Source organism: Anarhichas minor, unplaced genomic scaffold (assembly GCF_050575085.1).
Source record: "Anarhichas minor isolate MPS153535 unplaced genomic scaffold, ASM5057508v1 ptg000074l, whole genome shotgun sequence".
Classification (NCBI taxonomy): Eukaryota; Metazoa; Chordata; class Actinopteri; order Perciformes; family Anarhichadidae; genus Anarhichas; species Anarhichas minor.
In genome coordinates this window covers 6,137,638-6,163,915 of record NW_027466520.1, presented here as the reverse complement: position 1 = coordinate 6,163,915, position 26,278 = coordinate 6,137,638, and the positions used below count along the sequence as shown (strand labels likewise).

Here is a 26,278-nt window from a genome sequence, read left to right as displayed (position 1 = left end):
CAATTAAATGACTCTATATAGTATGAGCTTGTATCATGCACCTATATATATGCTCTCTGTGTGATATACCAATAAAACAATTGTAAAAAAAAAAACGTTTTAATTGATCATGTAAAATGAGATCTCGCTACCTCTAAAAATCTTACAAATTTTCATAAACAGCTCCAGTTGCTTTTTTGGGGGGTTATTGTAAATATTACCACTTTACAGCGACAGTGAAAATAAGTTTAGCCATCACTGATTCGATGATCGATTGTGTCGCCTGGAGTTTCACGTTTGCCGCTATCATGTAATCGATGATCGATTTTTTTTTTAGTCACACAAAAGATGGCGGACCGAACGCCTGGTGGCTCTCAAAAAGCTACCGCTAAGGTGAATTTACCGTTTGTACTTGCATTAGCTAGGTCTTTTCTGTTGTAGTGAAACGATGTACATATTCGTATGCCTGACCAACCGTGACTATTTACCTATTTAAAGCACGCAGGAGGCTAGAGTTACGAATGTGCGCAATTGTGGTAGCTAACTACCAGCGTGCTAAAGCTATCCACACTGGCTAACATAGCTAAGCTAAGCGAGTTAGCTAACGCTACACAAGGACTAGTCAGGACAGTTGACTCAGAAAGAAACGGCGTTAGCACAGCTCACAAGCTGATAGTGATAAAGCGAGACGTTAGAACAAAGTTTAGTTTTGTAATGTGATGAAGTAGTAGTTAAATGTAATATTTTTGAACTCGGGCCTAACAATATTTGAGCCTTGTTTGTCATCCGCCGACTAATGCATTGAGTCGGTGGCGCTGCAGCAGTTTGTTTAGGCCTCTGGGTAATTTACCTCAGTTGTATTTACATCCTGATGTCCAGATGCAACTAAGTTTAAAATATATTCAGTAATTGCAACGTACAGAATAACCATCACAGGGTTGGGCTGTGGTTTGCAGTCTACAAGTGGACACAGCCCACTTTACAGTGAGTTGGGTGTTGTTACGGCCATGGATCCCGCGTAACCTACCTGTCAACATGACTGCTGTCGCACTTTCTCAATCATCTGAATATGAATGAATACTATTTGGAGCAACATTGATCTGTGTGATGGACTGTATATTCTATATGCACACACATTTAGAGTTGGACTACGAAATGCATGTTGAAAGCCAACCATGGTTTGTTTACATCGACAGGCGTTGCTTGAGAGCAAATTGAAGTCTTTCAGCATTGGCAAAATGGCAGTGGCGAAGAGGACCCTAAGCAAGAAGGAACAAGATGAAATAAAGAAAAAAGTAAGTATTGGCTTCCTTTTTTTAGAGAATATTGTCAGTATGATCTGTGGTAACTGGGTACACATTGTACAACGATGCTTCTCTGTTAGTTGATACATGTGTTTATTTACTTTGACACTGGTTTCTGTGTTCAGGAGGATGAGCGGGCAGCAGCGGAGATCTATGAGGAGTTTCTTGCTGCTTTTGAAGGAGGAGGGGATGGCAAGGTCAAGGCCTTTGTCCGTGGTGGTATTGCAAATGCAACAAACGGTAAATTTCTAGTAACTCCATTAAGTGTTTGGGCACAATCACAGTTGTCAACGGGCTCCATCCATGACTTAACAAGTGAAATTTGAATGTAATAGTGGAATACAGAACAATCACACTCTTTCACCTTTCAGAGGAGGCAGCTGCTGATGAGAAGAAAGGGAAATTGTACAAACCCAAGTCACGTTTCGAGAACCAATCAAAAAGCTTCTTGCCTTTGGAAACCCCAACTCAGTTTTTACCAGTAGACAAAAGACATGTAAGTACTATCACATTCAACAAGTAGCCTCTCTTGTAACTGCTGTAGTTAATGATGCTTTGATATTATTTCCACCTGTGTATTTCAGCCTGTGAAGAAAACTACTGAAAAGGAGAAGAAGAAGAGCAACTTGGAGCTCTTCAAAGAAGAACTTAAACAGTGAGTTCCAGTACATTAACCTATTGGACATTTTAACTGTTTAGGGTAGTGGAAACGAGTGTTCCCAGGTGTTATGGTGGGGAATAGTGCGGTTCCGAAAGTACGAATGTGTAATTTGAACATAGGTGGTACGTAATTGTTGTGCATCCTGATTCCTACAGAATACAGGAGGAAAGGGATGAAAGACACAAGCTGAAAGGACGTGTTAGTCGCTTCGAACCTCTCTCGGGCACGGACGGAAGACGCTCATGTAAGTGGCTTAAAGTGACTGTTTCATGTACTAACTTGGCCTGAATTGGTGCTTTCCTGCACGCTTTACTCCACTCACCCACCCCCATCCACTTTTGCCCCTGAAACAAAATTTATACTGCGTTTCTGCTTCTTTTAGCGGATGGTTCTTCAAGAAGAAACCGTCCGTCCAGTGGTAATTTTGACTTATTATAGTGGCCGTGAATATCCTCATCTTGCCAAGAAAATACGCTGTCCTGTCAGACACCAAAGGAAATTCTTCTCTGTTCTGTTTCTGCAGTTTTGGATGATTGTGCGCCAGGTTCCCATGATGTTGGAGACCCATCTACTACTAACTTGTATCTCGGAAACATCAATCCACAGGTGAATTTCCATCCAAACGTATACAAAGTAGAGAAGAGAGACACTAAAGCACTAACCGACAAAGCTTTGCTGGGCTCTTAGGGCTGTCAACAAATTTATTTTAAGTATGAATATTTCAATTTTGACAGTCCTACTTGCTTTGCTATGAGCCGACTCTAAATACCAAACATAACTGTGTTGCTTACAGTCCTAATTTCAAGTGGTTATGTTGTGCAGATATTAGCCAATGCCAATTTATGAAGTAGTAATATACCTGCATGTCTTTTCCATTTTAGATGAATGAGGAGATGCTGTGTCAAGAGTTTGGCCGTTATGGTCCGCTGGCCAGTGTGAAGATCATGTGGCCGAGAACAGACGAGGAGAGGGCTCGGGAGAGGAACTGTGGTTTTGTGGCTTTCATGAACAGGAGGGATGCTGAGCGAGCACTCAAGAACCTAAATGGTACAAAGCTGCTTTTCTTTATTTTAAATGAAAAAAGGACATTGTGTATATACATAGCGAAATCGTAGGATGTTTGCAACAGTATTCTCATCTTGTCATGTAGAACTTTGCCGACATCAACTAAACTAAGTTTTAATCATTTCATTATTCTGCGCTATTTGAAATGTAAATATTACATTTAGTGTCTGAATTCTACTGTTTAAATCATCAATATAACAGGTGACCCCAAACTTTTGAGCAGTAGTGTATATTTATATAAATGAATTACTTTCTTCACTCCCCTTACAGGAAAGATGATAATGAACTTTGAGATGAAATTAGGATGGGGCAAAGGTGTGCCCATCCCGCCCCACCCCATCTACATCCCTCCTTCCATGATGGAGCACACACTCCCACCGCCTCCCTCCGGCCTACCCTTCAACGCACAGCCCCGGGAGAGGCTAAAGAACCCCACCGCTCCCATGCTTCCTCCACCTAAAAACAAGGAGGAGTTTGAGAAGGTAACTCAGCATGTCAGCCTAGGATTTTGTCATGGGTTATGGCAGTGTGTTGTTAATTCAGATGGTGAGATGTTAGCCTTTATAATGAGCAGTCAGTACAAGTTTTAATCCAGTCATGTAAGTGATAGTCTTTGTCTGAATTAAACTAGTTTTGCACTGTGTATCAAAGTGTGGGTATAAAGAAATGTTAGCGTGTGGAAAATGCTCAGTGTTAGAGAGGTTTTTATGGTTAATGAATCCAGTGTCGGGTGTTTGGCCATTAGTAAAACTGATGGTTGTTATCTAGTTGCACTTTAAAATGCATTTTTTATATTTTTCAACTGTTGCCTTTTAACAATACTCACATTCTATGTTTATTATCTGATGTGACTTCATATACAGACTCTGTCGCAAGCCATAGTCAAAGTGGTTATCCCAACAGAAAGGTACATGTTTTTCTTTTTTTAAATTGGTGTACAAACTTAGAAAAAACATCCCATAATGAAGCTAAAGTTTGATCAATTGATCACTGCATGCTACAGGGGGCTGGTCAGTATGGGTGAGCAATGGTTGAAGCTGTTGTACGATGTCATCATATTGGTAGATAGAATAATACTGACCAACAGTACTCCACCACACTCCACCATCACTCATGTTTCCTTTTACTGTTCGTAGCAAAAACATCATTATAGTGCTTATTCAATCATGAATTTAGTCCATCACAGTTCCACTCCATACGTCAACATTTAATTGTTTTTCCACTTTCGTGGCGTTGTTTCTCTGCCACATACATAGTCTGCTGATTCTAGATCTGTAGTTGTGAGGTCCTGCTTTCTGACCATTGCTCACTCAGACCGTCTGCCCCCTTGGCCTCTGTCACTCTATTAGGAGCTCAGTAAATCTGGCCCCTGCCAACAAATCCAAACCTGCCACTATTATTCTATACCTTTGACATTGGCCTTGGTGAGCAGCACAAGTTGAACTGTCTGCAGCAGCGAGGGACCTGAAAAGCATCATGGGATGGATTGGGAAAGTATACTGAATTTTACCCCGCCATTGGTACGATCGGCTCCAATACAAGTAAATGTATTCTGTGTTGTCAAATGAAAGACATCCTTTGTCTTGTCGGACACTTTAGACTATTTGTATGCAGCCTGCACCATATATATCTCCCCAAAATTGTCACAGAAGAACTTAAGTTATCTCATTGTATTCAGTTTTTTACCAACTCCAGCAGCAAATTCCATGTTTAGCCTATTTAGGCCAGCAATCCTGTACTGCTTTGGTTCTTCTTCACATTAGTCAGGACATGAGTGGGGATTGAGAGGCACTGTATTTACAGACTTTTCAGTTAATACAGCGTCTTGTCAATGTCTCGCTCCTACTTTCCCAAGTTCTTCAGATTCACTTGTTGACCTTTTTTATATAATTTTTGCCCATTTTTTTTTAAAATTTGAATCTAGGAAGATTTCAAGGAAAGGGTCCATGCAGTGCAACGCAATTAAGACCTGTCGCACTGTATCATTAAACCACATAGGCACAAACTTAAACAAATTCTACTGTTACCTGAATTGTTAGTTTTTCTTTAATTTACTCTTAATTACTTTAAAGGTTTGGTAACAGCTTTCTATGATGCCCATGTCTATAATGAATTATAAACATTCTTCTTATGTGTATTAATTGGCTTATAGCACTGTATAATTATAGTTATAGGCACTCGTAAGTACTCGTAATCACAACACATTATATAGAATTTTATCAGAATACTTCATGATTGCTGGTCACTCGCTGACTTTTTTTAATGTATAATGTATTACAATTTTTGTCTCTATAGCTAATATACCTGTTCATAACAATTATATTTTTATATAACTCATCTGTTTATGGGTTTAGGGTTGTCACTGCCAAGATGGTGATGGCTATATTTTATAAACGTTATTAATGTTATAAGTTAGTATCATAAAGTTAATTAATCTTATATGCGTCGTACACAGTGGTATACGGAGATTATAACTCATTATAAGTGTTTATCATGCATTATAGACATGGGTCCTAGAAATTGTTTACTGTAACATCCGTTGTCATTTAAGTTTGTTTTTTTGGCAGCATTTATGTATTGATGTTATACATAGGCTCAGGTTATGTTTGATTTAAGCCTGGTTATGTGACACTCTTGGACAGTTGTCTCTCTAATAAAATATGCCTCAATTTCTTCCCCATCTTTCACAGTAACTTAGTGATGAATAGTCATTTAAGTGACATCGCCTGCCGGGTACATTATAACAAGTACTACCATGGCAGTGCACTATTCAGTTACAGCCCACTGCAACATTTGTTTAGTCAATCACCCATCGGGTCTGTCGAGAGACGACTGTTCCGAGTGTCAAACCACCAAGCAAAATGAAACTTTGGACAGACAGGCTTTTGTAGCGGTCAAGAGTCAGGCCGGTCTGAATCCGTTTGCTTTAACTGTGTTTTTCTTGTAGGAATTTGCTCTCTCTCATCCACCGAATGATCGAGTTTGTGGTGCGTGAAGGCCCAATGTTTGAAGCCATGATCATGAACAGAGAAATCAACAATCCCATGTACAGGTCAGTGCCACTGCACATCAGCAATGTATTTACCTTTTTGAACATTTTAGTGCTTAATAGTATTTGCATGCTCATGTTCATGATCTTTCTTCCAGGTTTCTATTTGAGAACCAAAGCCCAGCACATGTATACTACCGGTGGAAAATCTACTCCATCCTACAGGTTTGATTTGTAACTTATAGAACTGCATAAAGTGTCAGAATGTGATGATGGTTTTGATATTAACTGTACTTTCCTTGCTCAGGGCGAAGCACCAGTCAAATGGAAAACAGAGGACTTTAGGATGTTTAAGAATGGCTCCATGTGGCGTCCGCCTCCTCTTAACCCGTACCTCCATGGTCCTTATGATGATGGTGAGGAAGAGGAGGAAGATGAGGAGGGCAGCAAGAAAGGCTGCTTGAAAGAAGAGTAAGACCATTTCTTTATGAATTTTGGCATTGATCCAGTTAAATATGTATCATCTCATGACTCATGAAATGTGTTAAAGTGCCTCTGCTGTTGGTGAACCTGCAGCTCGATAGATTCATGTTTATGGTCCTTCATTTCTGCAGAGAGCGGGACAAACTGGAGGAGATGCTGCGTGGTATGACTCCCAGGAGGGGAGACATAGCAGAAGCCATGTTGTTTTGTCTGAGCCATGCCGAAGCAGCTGAAGAGATTGTGGAATGTGTCACAGAGTCTCTCTCCATCCTCAAAACACCTCTTCCCAAGAAGGCAAGATGAATCGGCAATCTTTTTCTAGGAAAATGACCAACTAGCATCCATGATTATTAAATTCTGTGCAGACGTTCTTGTGAGAAAAAAAGATATAATGTTGTCTTTTATATTTCAGATTGCACGGTTATATCTAGTTTCTGATGTGCTGTACAACTCTTCTGCCAAAGTATCCAATGCGTCTTACTACAGAAAATAGTGAGTAGTGTGATTCAAGATGGGAATACCGAGCTCACCTACTTCTGTTTCAAATTCACACGAATTCTCTTCTCTTAACAGTTTTGAGACGAAGCTTTGCCAGATTTTTGCAGACCTCAACGCGACGTACAAATCGATACAGGGCCACCTCCAGAGTGAGAACTTTAAGGTAGCAAACATCCAAATCCCGCTAACTAAACTAAACACTAATAATTTAACATTATGTCACTCAACCAGCCTTCTGCTTTTCTCCTTTGTGGCAGCAACGAGTCATGGCATGTTTCCGGGCATGGGAGGACTGGGCTGTGTACCCGGACCCCTTCCTTATCAAGCTGCAGAACATCTTCCTGGGTCTAGTTAATCTCGCTGCAGAGAAGGAACCCCCTGTCGTCATTGTGGAGGTACATTATGTAACGATACTATTCTATACCCATCCCATGAGTTACTGAAGTCCCAGCTTGATTTTTTTTTTTGTGTGCCATCTTTGGTCCAGGCTGAGCCAGCAGAGGACATTGATGGGGCTCCAATAGGGGAGTATGTAGATGGCTCTCTGCTGGAGGATGTGGACGGGGTGCCGATTGACGCAGGGCCCATTGATGGAGCTCCTATTGACGGAGCCCCCCTGGATGACCTAGATGGTGTTCCTATCAAGCCCATGGAAGAAGACATCGATGGAATACCTTGTGAGTTGTGCAGAGTCCAACATAGGATATCGTATGAGGTGGTTGTTGATGATCTCAGTCCGACAGGCTCTACTGTATGCAGCTCTTGTAAAGTTGCTCAATTACTTGCTCTTTTCCTGGTTTTCATAGTGGATCCGTCCAAGGATGCAACCTTCAAGGTAGCGCCCTCAAAATGGGAGGCGGTGGAAGAGTCGGAGTTGGAATCTCAAGGTGAGGCGTTTAGGTGGAATCAAACTAAATTCAACATATGAAAAGCTTTGACTTCAGTACTTAAATTGTCTTTGTCACCAATTTGGTTGTTTGCATTCTTAGTTGCAGTTTTACCTTCTTTTGTTTGCTCTTCAGCAGTGACGACTTCAAAATGGGAGGCATTGGAGCAGCCAGAAGAAACAAAAAAGTGAGTTTTGTGTGTGCTATCTTTTGAGGTCTGTTCTGCAAATACATAGCTGCACCCTCAACCTTTTTTATTTTATTAAATCCACTGTTTCCAACTCTGAAGGGATGAGGAGGACAGTGATTATGATGACAGGAGCCCTCGCTCAGATGATAATCAGAGCTACTCAACCCCCATCAGAGAGGACTCGGATATTAAGGCCAAAATGTCTGAAATGAATGAGGAGAAACGCACAAAGCTCAGAGAAATAGAGGTACTTCACAACTATAAGAAACCCTAATACTACATGACCAGCATATCATGATATTTGTGGTGTTATGCATGCAGATAAAATGTATTGCTTTGTTCACCCAGGTTAAGGTCATGAAGTTCCAGGATGAGCTGGAGTCTGGGAAAAGGCCCAAGAAGCCTGGGCAGAGTATTCAGGAGCAGGTGGAGCACTACCGGGACAAATTACTACAAAAGGTATTGAAGTTGGGCCCTATAGATGATATCAACCACAGTAATTGAAATTCAAAATTGGGTTAATTTATTGTTTCCGTGTTGTAGGAAAAGGAAAAAGAGAAACTTGAACGGGAGAAAGAGAGGGAGAAGAAAGAGAAGGAGAAAGCTGAGGCCCGTTTGAAGGATTTGAAGAAGGAAAAAGAAAAGGACGACACGCCAACCAGGAAAGAGAGGTGAGACAACCAGCTGTCAGGTTCAACAATCACTTACGGTGTCATTTATAAAACATGGGATTGGTTTAGTTATCTGACATATATTTCTCCTCTCCGGTTCATAGGAAGCGGCGTCACAGTGGGTCACCCAGCCCAACAAGGAGTAGCACCCGACGAGGCCGGTCATCCTCACCCCGTTCAGAAAGATCAGAACGCTCCGACCGCTCATACTCGAAAGACACATCTTCCCGCTCCACCCATAAAGACTCCCCGCGGACCACCATCAAAAAGTCCTCAAAGAGGTAAGACTAATGTCATTAGAGCCAGGTTTGGTTAGTCTTGAGGGTATAAGCCTGCTGTTTTATTCCCTCTGTACCAGAATGATATTGTGAAGAGCCAGACCTTTCTTTAGTGCTGACACTAGTTTTTCTTATATTAATTGCAGTGTGGTTAGGAGAGTTGAAACATTGATACAACTTAAAAAGTCCTCTTTGTCCCACTAGATCTCCCTCACCTCGCACACCCAAGCGATCCAGGAGGTCGCGCTCCAAGACGCCCAAGAAATCAGCCAAGAAGTCCCGCTCCAAATCACGGTCACCTCACCGGTCTCATAAAAAATCAAAGAAGAGCAAACACTGACACGTCTTTTCCTATTTTCCTCCCTCCCCACTCTTCCCTTTTCCGTGTTGTATAAAAGATTGACTGAATGATTTGGTAGCTGAAGATCTCTGCCCAAATGTTAATGTATAGACAATGAAGAGTGGAGGCTGCTGCATCTCTAATGGATGGGGCCATTACTGTTTTATATTGTACAAAAAAATAATGTGCTTGTGTGTCCTGATTCCCCAACACCTCCCAATGGAATTCATCCATGTGGTCGACCACACCCGACAGAGTGTTATGAGAAAAGTCATATTCATGCTCATTTTCTGTTTTTGTAGTTAACATGAAAAAGGATTCCTAATAAACAAATGTCATTTTTAAATCAAACATGAAGTGGACATTCAGAATCTCGTCTTTTTAATGAAAATCAGTTGCAACAAAATATATATTACTTGATTATTTTACAAAAAAGCCTCCTGATTAGACCGTCAGAACTGGAAAAAACCAATGTAATTTTGTTAAAACAGATTCCGATTTAATCAGGCTGTTGTGGCCACAGGAAGTGAATTACTTTACAGCTTGGCATGTGCCTTCTTTAGCTGATCCCTCAGTTCCAGATGAGCAATGGAGGAGAGGTGCACCTCATCTGGCCCATCAGCAATGCGTAGCGTCCGCACATATGAATACCTGAAGAAGAATATGTTAATGCTGGCGTCGGGAATGAAATTAATTTAATGCTTATTATCTGTGTGTGTGGGGGAGGAAACTTACATCTGTGCTAGTGGGAAGTCTCCAGACACACCTGCACCTCCATAGACCTGTATCGCACAGTCCACCACCTTACACGCCATCCTGGCTGCTGCCACCTTGATCATAGCAATCTAAGAAGACAACCAGTAAAATAAATAATGGGGGTTATTGAGAGACTGTTCCTGGATGTATGCAGTAATACCTTATAGCATGTCGAAAAAAGTATATAGTATTGACAGTATTACCTGTTTGCGAGCAGCCCGGCTGCCCAGTGTATCCACAGCACGAGCAGCATGTAGAGTCAGCAGTCGAGTCTGATCTATCATGAGACGGCACTCTGCAATCCAGTGAGCAACAACTTCCTACACACAACACAAGAAGGAGCATATTTACTCAGGCTGCATCTAAAGAATATGTCCACTAGGTGGCACTACAAGAAAAGAGCTCGATACATGCTACAGTACGACAGGTCGGAAATCAAAGTTAGAGGAATCTCTCGGGTCAATGTTCACTCACATGTTGGTACAATTTCTTTCCAAACGTGTGCCTGGAGACAGCCCGCTGGCAGAGCAGCTCCAGGGCCAACTCTGCCACACCAACAGCCCTCATACAGTGGTGCAGCCTGCCCGGCCCCAGACGGCCCTGGGCGATCTCAAATCCCCGGCCTTCACCTGGAGACAAATACACAATGGGACAGAACCCAGAGGCACAACAGAAACTAGGGATCATCTCAGGAGGGAAATTATTTCTCTCGCCTAGTGACCTTGTCCAGCCAGCATCACTTTATTGTCCAAACACAAAGGAATGCTCAGGAATTATTCACTTCGATGGCTTTGCAGGTGGTGCTTACTTTTAAGCCCTATTGTGAGTAAATAAGCGGAAACAGGACCACAAAGCGATACAGTGTCTTACCCAAAATAATGTTACAGGTAGGGACACGCACGTTTTCAAAGTGCACTTCAAAGTGGCCACCGTGGATCGCATCTGAGCCCAGAAACAAGGGAAGGAACTGGTTAAACTGCTCAGGAAAGCTCGTTTGTCATGTTTGCATGCACAAAGGAAATAATTATTGTGGAAAAACAGGAAAATATCAATTGAACATGAAGATGTAATGACAGACTTTTATCCTACCATCCTGTCCGAACACAGTGAGCGGTCTGACGAGCTTTACACCCGGTGTGTCCATAGGGACGAGGATCATACTGTGTTGGCCATGTCTAGAAACAAGTTTATAATTTAAAGGAATGATAGTCAGATGGACCCTAATTTTCTTTAAATCTACAATTCTAGTCTAGTAATTCTAATTGCTGGTGAGAATCTGCAGCCCTGATTTATTTTCCTCTCTTTGCAAACAAGGTTGGGCGTGTGTGCCTTGTTATGTTGCTGAGAAAACAAGAACAAAGTATTCCATGTCTTGGGTGCGGTTGTCTCTAGATTTTCTTTCTATATATATATCTTAAATGATTGCAACTGGTGGCCGTTAAATTTTAGAGCCAATTACATTGTAGCCAAATGATTAGACAAGCTTCAACAAGATCCCATTTGAATATTTTTCTGTCACGTGAGCCAAACCTGTGGGCAGAAAGACGAGGCAAGTGACACGTATTAAAATGCGAGTGCATGCTGGGAGGTACACCCTGTCCCATAACCAAAGTCCACTTCAATCATATTACTGGAACGAACAAAACGTAATGGGGAAAAACAGCCTCAAAGCTACACTGACAAGCACAGAATCATTGTAAAATAAAACCAGAAGAGTAACTTGTAAGTGGAATTTTGCTCAAACAAATCTATGGTTAAAAACATGACATCAGAAGTATTGTTTAATACTGTCTAGACCCACTCACCAGAAGAGGAAACAGACATTCTTCACCACATAACTGCTCCACTGACCTGTTTTTAACATCTTGAGAATCGCTCCTGCACATCACAATGGCCACTTTGCATTGGGGATTGCCAGCACCTGCGGGGAACAGTCAGAAATGCTGAGGCTCATTGCATTCATGTTTAGTTGTCGTCTAACCCTAAGAACCCATTATGGAACAAGTCACTTTTCACAGTGTGACTCTGTTCTTAACCCTTCCGTTGCCTGGGTCTGGTCGGAAACAATGCGTGTCGCTGACTGGGAAGTGCCAAACGGGAACGGAGCCAGTGACAGATTGATGGCGCAAGAACGACTCGCTGAGACCGACACAGGTTGATTTATATTTCCTGAGTTGGATTCTTTAAACTTTCAGCGACATTTAGTTTGTCTTTAAGAAGATCTTGTTTGTTGGGGAGAAACTTACTCGAGTCTTTCCTGGGTTTGGTTACCAGTCTGTTTTGTGGTCAGTTAGGGAGCTTAGTGTTGTTTTTTGTAGTTCCAGTTGAACTCCTTATTTTCTCCTTAGTGTGGAGGTTTTGTTTATTATTTTGGCCTTAGAGACACTAACGTCCCTGCTTCCATTTTAGTTGGTTTAATTCTGTTAATCATTATTTTATTAATAAAGGTTACTCATTGTTACTTCTCAAGTGTTCCAGCTGCCTTCTCTCATTCTGTTTTAATTTTATGTTACTTCCTGTGTACCCCCTAGACAAATGAAATAGGCCGTAAAACCTGGATGAAATGTTTCTTAATGGAAGCAAATAAATGTTTGAAAACCAGATCGCTTAAGTGTACAGAGTGACCAAATGCAGAATATTTTGGAATTTCCCTGGCTGGGCGTTCCTTTCCAGAAAAACGGTCTCCAATGAGGCCGTGGGTCCCTAGGGCACAGACGGGGTGACCGATGGTCTGCCTTCCTGTTTAAATTTCTGCCGAAGTGGCAAAACTGTCCCCTAAGGACAGGACATATGGACACCAGACAGCAACAAACAAGACATCAATTGTGTTCAAATATTCACAGCATGAGTGCATGTGAACACTTCAACAAACACAATCTGACAGATGTTTAGTCTATAAACTCCGTCTCTGTTTGAAGAAATGTAAACAAACATTAAATGATCACGCTTGCACTAAGCCCAAAAAACAATGTACACCTGACACAACTCAAAAACCTAATCTAGGACGGCATGTTTGGCTTGAGAGCAGGTAGGGTTTCCCTCTGAGCCTTTACATAAGTCTCATGATTCATGATATAAGGAGAGCCCTGCTGTCATGCAACAGCCAAGCCCATACATGTCCTGTCACCTGGAATGAAACTAAACCTCCCCATTCCAGTAATCCGTCTTCCTGAGAAAGCGACATCCAAACATTTTGAGTTGCCAAGTTTTTTTTCTTCTTAAACGTACACGTCGGTATGACATACTTCTAAAACGAATACCTTTTTCTTTGCCAAAAACGTCTAGCTTATATTCAGTTTTTTTGAATTTACTTGTATACAGATGCATAAATGGGAGAGAAAAAGAAAGAGTGAGCGACAGAGATTAAAAACAAGCTGAAATAAGTAACAGTAGACCAAACTACTGAAGTTCCATTAAATTATTTAAAGTTAAAAGAATCTAAAACAGAATGGTAAAGTCCACATGATCTTTGCTAATGTGAGTGAGGTTGGTAGTCGATACACACAACAACAAACAATAATGACTGCATTTCAGCAAACCACAACAAAAGAAATTAGCCTTGTAAATGGGACGGGATGTTATTCTATATTCTCCTTTTCTTTTCTCGTAGACATAAACAAAAGGGCAGCCACCAGGGCACTCCCTGCGTGACATCGAGAGTAAGAGATTAAATTCACAATCTATCCGAGATTGAAAAACAGATTCTCTTTGTGTAGCGCTTTGCACAGTAGAGCAAGCAAAGACACCACGGGCTTTTTGTTTATCCATTTATCCTGCATCATAAAACAGTCTTAAAGACACACACACACACACACACACACGCATGGAGAGCTACGTGGTGAGGAGAGGTGCTCCTAGAGTGTGAGCAGTGAAGGGGCAGGCTGAGGGAACGCGATCAGTCCCTTCCGTCCTGTGGTGCATACAACGTTTCTCCTCAGGATACTTAACTCCTTGTGTGTGATTTTTTTTAAAAGGATCTCACCATTTTTATAACCCCACCAAAAGGAACAGGAACATCAGGAAAGGTAAGAACATCTTTTCAATTTGAACCACCACTTCTTTCAATATTTTTCATTAACTACAAAACAAGTCAAACTATCACTAGAAGAAGACAAGAAACATTTATTTATGACACAGTGATATACACTGAAAGGTATTGAGCCTTGTTTTCCAGTTAGTTCACTTGAGTGTTGGCCTCAACAGTCAAAGTCCTGCTCAGGATATTTTATGGTATTATAATAAACATAGTGAGGTAATGATAACAAGCCCAGCGTACGTCTTTGTGTTGCATTTCCCTGTTTGTTTTGGTCTTCTCAGTGTTACATTTTGCTCACTTTAAAACACTTTGGTCATGTGACCCTGAGAAAACAAAGTTTAACATTATTATTATTATGAGTGCTCTTGTTAGTGTAGTTTATACAACAGTCTTCAGGATAAAAAGAACTTCTGCCTGTGATTGTTTAAATAAAATTAATGAAATGTGTGATCCAAATGTAAATATAAAAAAGGTCACCACACCACTAAAGTAAAGAAAAAAACAAAAGAGAAACACTCCCGAACTGACTGACAGGGTTCTCAAAACGTAGAATAACACCAAATGATTAGTTTTATCTTCTCAATTTAAAGTTTTCTGATGCTGTTAAAAGTTTGTTTACATCAGTAAAGTTTGTACAAACAGCAGTAAAACAAGCCTATATTAACAGTTATGACCAGTTTAACCAGATTATTTTGCTCTATATAGCTTGTGGAGACCAAATAACCCAAACAACTACATTAGGGAGCGTAATGGTTACATATGAAGAGCAGCTGTTGACAGCACTAGAATACTTGACATATTTCAGAATGTTCCAACGAACATCTGCTTCAACGAACTCCTGCTCCTCCCAAACAGGAGATAATGACTCATTATATAACCTGGATACTTTTCATAAAACAACTGTTGTCATCTTAGCAGCAAGTATGATTTGCCTGGGACGCAAAATATTCCATATGCATAATATACTTAAGCAAGGAATTATATCATCAGTAACGTAATGCGTTTTGGAGTTTTATTTCAGTTCCCTGAATAAAATAGAAATGTTAATATATATGTGAACAATGTGAGATGAGTAACTCCAACTCAGTTTAATGTTCCTCAAGAGACTTTTCCAAGCAGCAAAAGTGACGCGTTTGATCAGTGAGTGAGTCACCATGTACACCCACAATACTGAACTTACTGCCCGAACAACAGGGAGGCGACGTTAGCAATACAATGATATTGGATGAAAGTCTCACTTCAATGGGATGTCCTGCTAAACCAGCACATACCAGTAAAAGCAACATCCTGGATTTGAATCTGGCAAGAGACCTTGTGTCATCCTCGACCCTCACGCCATATATTTCCTGTCATTCTTGACTGTCTTCCACAGAGAGAACCATATAAATAATTGAAATAAAGAGTGTCCGAAATAATGCTTAGAAGATGTGATCAGTTTGCAATGACGCTTGTACTGTTATGTACTTGGTGAATGTTGATTTTTATTACTAATTAACAAATGAGAGGTTGTGATTAAAGGAGTAGTAAACTAAATGCTGACCTGTTCCTAGTCTGTAGGTCACCTAGTATCCAACAGAATACAGACAAACTAAATTCAAAAAGGATTTAGTTGCTTTGCGAGTCTCTTGCCCTTTTTTGTGTTCACTGGGATTTTTCAAGCCCACATAGTTCAGACAGACATGCCTTAAGAAATTAGGGAAATCATGCAGAAGAGACTTCATTCATGTAGAATAAAGAAAACTCGCCTTTTCCTGTTCCTAATGAGAAGCAGCTGATTTAAAAATGTAATCTGCTCGTGTTAAATAACACAAATTACACTTGTGATATATGAGCTATTTGATCAATCCATTGCACACAACATGTCCAATTAAAAAAAGGGCAAAGTGAAACCTTTTCCCCATTTAAAAAAAATAAACAAATGCTTCCCTTAATTGTACTTCTTTCTTTCTGTACAGACAAAAATGGCAGATTTCTATGACGACGATGAGGACGCCAGCTTAAATGACAGTTATGATTACAGTCACGAACACAGTGTTTGTGACAAGGAAGCGGTGCGCTCGTTTGGCAGCGTCTTCCTCCCGATCATCTATGCCTTGGCTCTGGTGGTGGGCCTGGCTGGGAACGCCCTGGTCGTGGTGGTCTATGCATCAAGGCTGCGACTACGAACCCTGACAGATGTGTGCATCCTGAACCTCGCCATTTCGGACCTGCTGCTCCTCTTCACGCTGCCTTTTTGGGCAGCCGATGCCGTTCATGGTTGGAAGTTGGGTTCGATAGCCTGCAAGCTCACCTCCTTCCTCTACAGTACCAACTTCAGCTGTGGCATGCTGCTGCTGGCGTGTATCAGTGTGGATCGCTACCGCGCTGTAGCCCACAACCCTGTAGGCAGGACTGGAACAGGTCCACGGGGAAGGATACAGTGGATCCTGGTGTGTGTGCTGTTGTGGGCTGTAGCCGGCATTCTGGGCATTCCCGAACTTTATTTTAGCACAGTGAAGCACTCCCATCACAGGATGGCCTGTACAGCCATCTACCCGTTCAGCATGGCCCGACCTGCAAAGGCTGCCCTGGAGCTGATGGAGGTGACCCTTAGGTTCTTGCTCCCTTTCTTGGTCATGACGGTGTGCTACTGCTTGGTAGGGCGGACACTGAGCCGGGTGGCTGGGGTGCGGAGAGATCGAAAGTGGCGTGCTTTGCGTGTCCTGCTGGCTGTGGTGGCTGTATTCCTGCTCACCCAGCTGCCCTACAACGTGGTCAAGCTGATCCGAGCGATGGACATCATCCACATCCTCGTGACCGACTGTGAGGTCAGCAAGACTCTGGATCGAGCTGTCCAAGTGACAGAGAGCCTGGCGCTGGTCCACGCCTGCATTAACCCGCTCCTCTATGCCTTCATCGGATCGTCCTTCAGGGGACACGTCCTCAAGGCTGCCAAGCACCTTGGACAGACACTCGGGAGACACCCGAGACACGTCAACGAGGAGCCGGCGGTGGAGATTGCACTCAAGACGTGCACTCAAACGCAGTCACAGTCTGACTCAGAAGACCAAGCCACCAGCACCTTTACTATTTAAGACTCAAATCATATATCCATTTTTCTGTAAGCACCTATGTATATATATATATATTTGTTTGTTTTTTTCATGTTTAGTATAATAAGAGATAGACATCAATAACCATAATATTCTTACAGTAATAAACAAATATCCTCAGTCAGTTTATAAGCACTAATGAATTTTGTATAAGTTATGTATTTTGTTAAATAAAAGAAAGATTTTCAGTTACACGCGTGGACTAAAATCTGTTGCAATTAAATGCAGCTGAAACTCAAGATGCTTCTCTGAGTACTTCGCTGGTTCCTCATGACAAATCAAATTCAACTTTATAGTCTGCGCTGCCTCACATGAGATCATCTGCATCTTGTTGTATTACATCCCGTGGCTTTGGGTTGGGACGAGGATGGCTTGATTGCACAGTGGGTGACCCATTGAGTCGAAACACATTTGGCAAACAAGGAGAACAGCAGGAGCCCAGCATGTCATCAATCTGAACACAAAGCAGCTTTAAGTCTGACTGGTGTGTTTATCCGCTCATCTTTATTCTATTTAATATGAGCTTGAAGGATCAAATAGTTTGCTATCCATCGCTGTATGTAATGACTTTACTTAGTGGTATTTAAATGCTCTCCTTGACTGCCAAAAAGAACATTATGCTCAAGCTAACCCCAATGCATTCAGTGCATGTCTAATATAGGGTGAGATCAGGGTACGGCCACAGTCCAAGGTTTAACAGTGATTTACTCAAGCCTGTTTACTGTAGTGAAGACATAGAGGGGTCAGCTTAATATGGCAAAACCTCCAGACTAGATTCACAACAGATAGATCATTTACATCTTCAGAGTTAAAAGTGTTCATTGTTTACTATTCTTTCCATCTGCAGCACCTGTTAGTCATCCTCTTTCCACTGTGATGGCATACAGCTTGGATGTGTGGGAGCTGAACTTTAACAAACTAGTGTGTTTGTTTGGAGACAATTCAAACTGTGGCACAAAATGTGTCTCTAGTCAGGGTCCCCAGGCAATACAAGTATTGAGTTGCACGTCACATGACTAAATAGGTAAACAAAGAACAAAGCCATCCTAAAAACTCTGCATTTCATTTGAATTAATTATAGTCTGACCCAGATGTACATCTCCAAATTATTAACTATAACACCAATTCATATGATAGTTTAACGTAATCTTAACTTTGCCTGAAGGAAACCAAAATTGTAATTCCTTGTAAGACGATTCCATTCCACTAACAACTACTAAAACACATGTTAAACACGTGCACAGCGTCTGTGCGTGTGTAAGTGTGTATGCAAATACAAACGCCTATTGCTTGAAGATAAAAGACCGCAGGTCTGGGAATCATTTTTAGGACATTATCATGTGCATGGGATAGTCTTGTATATGTTCCACACCACAGAGCTGCCATAGCAACATCTACACTATAAACCCTCCCATCTAGCTACTCACAGCTAGCCACAGACATCTTTAGAGAAGTGCATTTGGATTACGGGTTAGGGGTTCATATAAGTGGGCCATTAGTTTTAACTTACAGTGGAGGTACAAAAAAACTACTAAAACCGAATATAGGAACTGCTGTGTAATTATCATAATGAAATACTGCATACAAACTAAAAGGTGAAAAGTCTTAACTTTCTGTTTCTCTATGGGAAAAGATAGTGTACAAATATAAACAAATGCACAGATCCTCCTTTAGGAAACATGTTGTGAAGGCTGCCAAGGGCCATGGACAGCGTATAGGGAAACACCCATCATGACAGCGAGGAGGAGGCGGTGAACACATTTGATACTGGGGGGGGGGGGGGGGGGGGGGGGAGGAGAGATCATCATCTTTTAACAGAATTTCCATTCACAATTGATCTAGTTTTACTTCTTCTTTTGTTGTAAGTTAAAATGGGATTGAGTGTCTGTACACTGCAGAGGCACAAGACTCTAATTCACAGTCTTGAATAATATGGTTTGCCACAAAATCAGCCACAAGTATGAACTGGCCATCAACAGATCACCATACTTTCCAAACAGAGAGATGTATTCATGCCAGTAGAGGAAATGCTTACAAGCCATCAAGAGATTTTCCCTTCCAAGGAAAAGAGAAACGAAAATAGACCAACTTTAGACAAATGACCATGAAATGTGCACTTCATGAAGACAATAATTTGAAAGGAAAAATTCTGCTCATTCTTGGTAAACCATAGCGCTTTAAGTTTTCAACAACAAGAGGGGATTACGTGCAGATTCAAAAAAAAGCATCAAAAACAACAGGCCACTCTTTTCCTTTTAAGTGGGAATCAAAATCTAAGAACACATCTGTGTCAGAGGAAACATCTGGAATATCTTTCAGTTCAAAGTGATTTAGGAGGTGCACGATAAACATCTATTAATGAGAGTTTGGGATATTTAAGTGAAAACCGTCACTTAAACCCTAAATACTTAAAGGCTTAGTTTAACAATGTTAGTGACTTAATTTTCAGAGTTCCCTACATGAAATGATGTAGTAGCTTTAACAAGATAATAAAACAAATTCATTAAAAGAGCAAATCGGAAGCAAAAGAGACCAGAAGACCAGTGACTCACACATGAGTCATTGATCAGTCTGGGTCAGAGAATCAACACATACATACAATGTGTACGTATGTGTTGATTCGACGTATGAGGTCAAATGTTGAATTGCTGTACACACACTAAAAGTGTGTTGTTATTTGAATCTGTGACCTTTACTGGTCCACCCGGCTGCCAACCCAAAGCTGCTCTGACACATTTCCCAGAGTGAAATTGGATCCAAGATGTTTTTTACTTTTAAAAGCTGTCGTAAAGTCATCTGCCCTTTTCTGTAGTCCACGTTTGCAGTTTGGGACGGACATAAAACGACTCCTTGTCGTTTTATTGAGTCTTAAGCTCTCTAATGGTGTTTTTAGTCCTAAATGGAACTCTTGAGTGCTTTTAGTGGAAATAGAAATGTACATACCACTGCTCCACCATTTCTTGCCGTTTATGACAAAGCTGTCTTCATCCCTGCAAAGAGTGCACTCCATGTTGGTTGCATCACTGGAGGCCACATCAGGCTCTGTGGAAGGGACCACAGGACAACTCAGAACATACACATTTTACACCAAATAAAAGATAATAACTAATGAGAATTAGACTAACAGTGTTAACATCTCCACAGCTTTTGCATTTTTGTTCCATCTTTTCCAAAATTCTGGATTCCAGCTCAAACCACAGACAGAGTGGCTAAAATAAATCAAGTGCACTCACACCACTATCATACTGAAACAGCAGATAGAGTCTTTATCAGCACAAGATGGAGGTTCCGCCCAAATCGACCAAACTTTTGACAAAAAACATCCCCAAAACACTACTTATCCCCATCTGTGTTTACGAAAAACCATTGGGAGTTTCACACCCACTGTAGTCACCATTGGCAACAGCATGCTGTGGTTTCCAGGCAGAGTGGAAAGCAAAGGGAGAAAACAGGGAGAAATTACTCATGAGTGAGCTTGAGTTTGCTGTTGGCATGTAGAAAACAACCGTGCTAAAGTTTGACAAAAAAAAAATGCATACATATTATGAGGACTTAACTTCATCAGTACCTTGTGGAGGGGACTTACAGTCAGTGTTTTGAGACGCTGCCTCAAGGCTACACAGTTTATTTCCCACCTCTAAAATAACATTCCTTACATGGTCCCCCACTGACTCTACAGACTATGGTATTCCTTGTTCAGCCTTTCGTAAAGAACAGTCACCCGTGACATGAAGCATATATTTGAAAGTCGTCAAGTGACGCAGGAGGGCGAGGTCATGGACATACCTGTCATACAGAAGCAGGAGCGGATCTCTCCTTTGAGCAGAGGCTCCAGCCATTTACTCTTCTGCTCCTCACTGCCAAACATGTGGAGCACCTCCATGTTGCCTGTGTCTGGGGAGAAACATCATACCACACACTGTCTTCCAGGATATCATGAGCTAAATTTGAATATGCTCTTCAGGACTGAAATCAATCTATTTAACATAATCTGACAAATAAATACCCTTAGGCACTAATCTGAGGGATTTTTATGTTTTAAACACAGTGAATATATCAAAGGAATGCATTGCTGTCATGATATAAACAAGACTAAAGAAAGGTTGACATTTGGAGAGGATTATACTTGACTACAGAGGATGTTATCCAGAACATACAGTGCATGGTCATTATGTACTGTAATTATAGTCCATTATTGTCAATGGCCTTCAAATCATCCAAACATTTGGCCACATGTAGGATGCGTTACCTGGAGCCTGGCAGTTGAAGACTTCAGGGGCAAAGAGGTAGCGCCCAGTTTCCTCTGCAATGTAGGCATAGTCCAACTGACTGAGCCCGCTGACCGCAGGCAGGAATAGGTTCCACAGCCCCGCCTCCCTAGCTTTCACCTGGAAACACACACGTTACCATAAATATGTTGTCACCTTTATGTTCTTAATAAATAAAATCAACATAACTGTGAACACAAGTTTGATAAGAACTCTATTATAATAACGCAAGCAAATGTTTTTCAGCTGAAAGTCTTATGCAAGATTCTGCTCACAGCACACCACTACAGCATTTAGCTGTTAGATCCCAATGCGTTCCACTACAGTGTATGTGCATGCGCTAACTGCAAGTGACGACGAGCAGGTGCAGTGACTCAGCACGGACACAAATAACTGTATTACTTATATAATTGAAACAGTTAATGATGACTCAGAAGGGAGGTGCAATGTTTAGGCAAGATTTAAATAAACATGACCCTTCAACCTGCTGGATCAATATTGAAATAACACCTCTTGGAGTTGCTCTATTGAGATGTGTTAGTTATTCTCTAACCCATGTGATTTATATTGTGTTTGTAATAACTGCATCGTTTTCTGATGGATGATATCGTGTCTGTATTTGTCGTGGTAACTTGTACAGGTCTCTGTTGAAAAAGAAATGTGGCCACCAAATGAAATAAAAAGGGAAAGGTTTTTACTACGCACCTTTAGATCCTGTATTATCTGGGGGGTGTGCCACCTCTGTGGAGACTGAGCGTGTTTGGAGTAGTACTCTGCAACTTCCTGGAAAAAAACAAAACAGTTTTGACACAGTATTGCCTAAATCGATCCATTTCCTTTGGACTTTGGTCACTTCTGCATTCTCTTCATCAGTTGGAAACCTGTACCATAGAATTGTGAAACCTCTCTGAGACTTTACGCTGTGTTAATGTAGTCCTTTCTGAAGGTATTTCTACAGAAGAAACAAAACTGTTTAATCTGTGGCTATGTTTCACAAAAAAAAAAAAAACACCACTCTGCCCACTGCTGTCTTAGCCTTACACTGCTGCACTGCATTAAGATTGCTATGATGCCCAGCCAATGGTGATAATTATGCACGCAATACAATTCATGTAATCAATGGACTCCTTGTTTTCTCACGCGAGTGAATTAATCCTGATTGCATGAATGAACTGGTATGCTCCGTCAAATCCTTTCATGTGAAAGTAAAAGTCCATCTGGGCAAACAAATCTCTCTTATGTTCACGGCAGCTCTTGGCACTGACCTCCTGAGCAGGAAGCACGTTTTGTCTCATGAAGTCTTTGACCTGTTGGAGAACAGCCTGACCTTTATGTGTCTGCAGGAACAGACCGTCTCCTGTTGGACATGCGTCAGACCTGGCAAGAAACACATCTCACATAATAAAAAAAAAGTCCACAGGTAACATCGGAAGCAGCAGCTGGATGCCACATTCCAACCGTTGCGGATTTAAATTTAGTCAGCAGGTGGAATCAGTCAGTTTTCTGGCCTACAACAGAGAGTTTGGACTGTCTTATTTGGATTATATTACTGCTTATATAAACACATTAATGCATATTACTGAAATGAATGCCTTGTAAAGAATCTAGGTACTTTCATCAACTTCTATCAAACTCAGTGGGTGTCTGAATCTGTGACAGCTTACGGATAAAGTTACACCAGCAAATGCTGTATGACTCAGATATCCGTATCCAACACAAACATCTAGTATCTTTTGAAAGGAATTGTTCAGTCACTGTACTGATACATTGAAACACATGTAAAAACAACCACAAGCATTGTCCTACACAACTCTTAGCAGCAAACATACCTCTGTGCAAGCTGCAAGGCAATCTTAGCCAAGGGCTCCACACACTGGCCGAACTGTGCTGCATTGGGAGCACTGGCATTACCCAGTAGGTGGCGTGCATAGACCCCCTGATGGGAAAAAAAAAGGTAAATAAAGGAAAGCGAGCTAACCAGATCCATCTAGGCCCTTCTCTAGTTAAGGAGACAATACCAATCCATTATGGGACATTTGAAGAGCCCCAACAATGTAATGGCACAGTTAGAATTTCACTTAAGTTGACAATTCAAAAAAAAAAAAAAAGTAAATGGGAAAAATTTGATTTGAACTTTGTATATAAATTGGTACAAACCTGTGAAATTCCTGCCATTTTAAAGACAGACAGGGCCAGGTAGAAATTCAACTGTGGCAAAGCAGACGGGATCCCCCGGACCCGGCAGTAAATGGAGATCAGGTCTCCCACAGTTGGGATACCTGCTCATTGGTTGGAGAGACAAGGGGGCAGAGAAGCCACATCATTTGCAGAACAGATACTATGTCTATGCACATGTACTTTTACAGAAAGATGTTGGAGCAAAGCATGTCCATCTATTTGAGCACTGTTCTGTTCAGGGTTGTTATTTGTTTGCTACCTTCTATTCCTTTTAAGCTGCCCATTGTGCTGCTGATGTTAATGCTTGTAGGCCAGAAGTGAGGCATGAGGAAGTAGGCCAGGTCTGCCAAGGGCTGCCCAGTGGTAGACAGCTCCCAGTCCAGTACTGCCATCACACGTGCCTAATGACACCAAATGCACTTTGTAAAGCATTGCAGTCACTTGAAGCTGATAGGCAAGAGTAATTGTTTCAGAAGGCGTACCTCTCTTGGATGGAATATCAAGTTGTCCAATCGGAAATCTCCATGGACAAGCGTGACCTCGTTATCAGTGGCTGGCAGATTCTTCATCAACCAGTCAGACAGTTCATTCATGGCTGGAATGTCTCTGTGGGCTGCTGCGGTGTACTGCTTTGTCCAGGTGGACACCTTTTGAGATGGAAAGCCACATTAGAATATCACAACTCTAACTGCTTTTTTTTTCCCCAAAGAAGAATTCTTTACACGGTGTTGTGCTCACTTGTCTCTTGCAGTAACCTGATCCTTTTCCATATCCTTCAAGGTTCAGTGATGCCGGGTCGAGTGAGTGGAGCTTTGCCAACGCTTCCACTGCAGCCACATATAGAGCTGCTCTCTCTGCTGCACTCACTCCAGGGAGACGAAGATCCCTGAATATACGCCCCTGTTCAATACGCATGGATAAGCAAGAGTATCTTTTCATATGATGGTAGAGTATGTATTTAGAAGCCTGGGCTTCAATCAGGTATGTCAAGTCAGCGTGACAGCAAGCGAACGCTGGCGAGTCCAAATTTCATCTTTTATCATTAGAATATAGAGCAAAGGTTAAGCAAAACAGCAATCAATATATTAGATGCACAAACCTACCCTCACATGCTCCATTAAGTAGAACTCTGTTCCAATGATTTCAGCATCAGTGCAGTGCAACAAAGGCTGAGGTACAGGGAATCCAGCAGAGAACAGGGCCTTCTGCACCCGATACTCCCTGTCCACCTATAAATACAGTCACAAAGGTCCACCATTCAGTATCAGAAGCAGCTTTATTGGCCATGTACGCATACGCGTACAAGGAATTTGACTCCGGTTTTTCGTTGCTCTCCACGTACATACACAGAATTTACAAATAAACAGGAAAAAAATAATAAAAAACAAGGACAATGAAAAAATTTGAACATTTCCCACACTGTAGGCCTTAAGATAATGACTGTTTTTCACAGGTCCCACACGATCCAAATAATTTCATACACGGATACTGATATGCAAGTGCAAATCCATAGGAAGCTTCTGGGAAAGGAGTATGTACTTTTGTATTAATTATGATAGAAATGCAGACAATATTCAGGTGGTTACGATCAGTGCACAACAGCTCAGGTAAACATGCAAAAAAAACAAGTGAAACTTGTGAACTGACAATAAGCACACAAATAAATATGGGAATGACGTTTTGAATAGTACGTTTTGTTTTTTATATTGCCATTAAGATTTTTAGCAGTTTAATTCAAGGAAATTGCTGTGGAAATGACCAACTATATATTATTGAACCGTATTCCCATGAACATGTGATTGTGCAATAAAAAAATATTAAAAAAAAAAAAAAATCAAGGAATTTGTCTCCATTTTGACTGTAGTTCCTTCCAAATCATACACTGTATAAATTATTAGATGTCCGTTTCATACAACCAGAAAAACATTTTGGCCAATTTATTTATTTACTTTATTTTCCACAAGCAACTTCTGTCAATAACATAACATGCAAAGGATACAGAAAAGCTACATAAAACGTGCACATGCAACTTAGATCGCTCCCTGCACATTTTATTGACCAAAGTTATTTATGAGTCAAACCTAGTTCTCTTACCTTGTGAGCTCCAGGCAGCAGCTCACCTGGAGGCTTCTTCCTCAGAACATAACTGTTTGAGGGAGTTTGGATTAGGAAGGTTGGGTTTGACTGACCAGCGCTGAAAAGACAACAGGAAGCTGTTAGCGAGTTAACAGTAAACTCAACCTGATGTTTACACTATTAGCTTTCAATTCAGCAAACCAGCTGTATTTATTTCAACGTTACCTATACTGTCTGACAGTGAGCGTGTCATTATTTGACACGGTCCGTGACTTGACAGACAGATATCTTTGCAGTCCGCCAACACTGAATTGATGTTGCTGTCGAACAGAAGTTGTCAGCTCCTCCATGGCTCAGTTACCGAGTGGATTAATCATCTCCAGGTGCGTTGTGGGGTTAACTTTCGCAATGTTGATAATGGTGGTCGGACCATTTACGTCTGCACACACTGACGTAATATCCTCAAAAAGCATTTGTATCTCACATATATTTTTAGTTTTAAAAACCGAATGGATATAAATAATTTA

At 41.2% G+C, this 26,278-nt stretch overlaps 3 protein-coding genes across 5 annotated transcripts; 2 read left to right on the top strand and 1 right to left on the bottom strand.

Moving 5' to 3' along the window:
• The first annotated feature begins 300 nt into the window (after positions 1-300).
• Positions 301-9,696, top strand: u2surp (U2 snRNP-associated SURP domain containing). Of its 3 annotated transcripts, none has more exons than XM_076080598.1 (26): positions 301-372; positions 1,176-1,274; positions 1,409-1,523; positions 1,655-1,779; positions 1,868-1,938; positions 2,100-2,188; positions 2,327-2,362; positions 2,468-2,550; positions 2,826-2,991; positions 3,280-3,491; positions 3,873-3,916; positions 5,957-6,061; positions 6,157-6,223; positions 6,306-6,469; positions 6,613-6,775; positions 6,894-6,973; positions 7,055-7,142; positions 7,237-7,374; positions 7,467-7,656; positions 7,786-7,866; positions 8,005-8,053; positions 8,156-8,303; positions 8,405-8,515; positions 8,600-8,727; positions 8,832-9,008; positions 9,210-9,696. In XM_076080598.1, exons 1-26 carry the CDS (start codon positions 328-330, stop codon positions 9,343-9,345), a joined length of 2,910 nt encoding a protein of 969 aa, XP_075936713.1. In that variant the 5' UTR covers positions 301-327; the 3' UTR covers positions 9,346-9,696. The 3 variants fall into 3 exon arrangements, with proteins under 3 accessions (XP_075936713.1, XP_075936712.1, XP_075936714.1); XM_076080597.1 differs by having other exon boundaries at positions 8,002-8,053; XM_076080599.1 differs by lacking the exon at positions 2,327-2,362 and having other exon boundaries at positions 8,002-8,053.
• A 9-nt stretch (positions 9,697-9,705) lies between these two features.
• Positions 9,706-26,189, bottom strand: acad11 (acyl-CoA dehydrogenase family, member 11). The gene is made up of 20 exons (XM_076080600.1): positions 25,977-26,189; positions 25,770-25,869; positions 24,779-24,904; positions 24,414-24,575; positions 24,158-24,322; positions 23,935-24,076; positions 23,655-23,776; positions 23,327-23,433; positions 22,763-22,874; positions 22,203-22,280; positions 21,479-21,617; positions 21,016-21,123; positions 20,173-20,271; positions 11,953-12,022; positions 11,191-11,276; positions 10,972-11,043; positions 10,576-10,730; positions 10,305-10,421; positions 10,081-10,190; positions 9,706-9,996 (listed from the first exon to the last, which is right to left on the bottom strand). The coding sequence occupies exons 1-20, from the start codon at positions 26,099-26,101 to the stop codon at positions 9,882-9,884; spliced, it is 2,310 nt and encodes a 769-aa protein (XP_075936715.1). The 5' UTR covers positions 26,102-26,189; the 3' UTR covers positions 9,706-9,881.
• ackr4b (atypical chemokine receptor 4b) lies at positions 16,099-17,410 on the top strand. Its single transcript, XM_076080603.1, has one exon. It carries the CDS (start codon positions 16,099-16,101, stop codon positions 17,209-17,211), a length of 1,113 nt encoding a protein of 370 aa, XP_075936718.1. The 3' UTR covers positions 17,212-17,410.
• Positions 26,190-26,278: the final 89 nt, after the last annotated feature.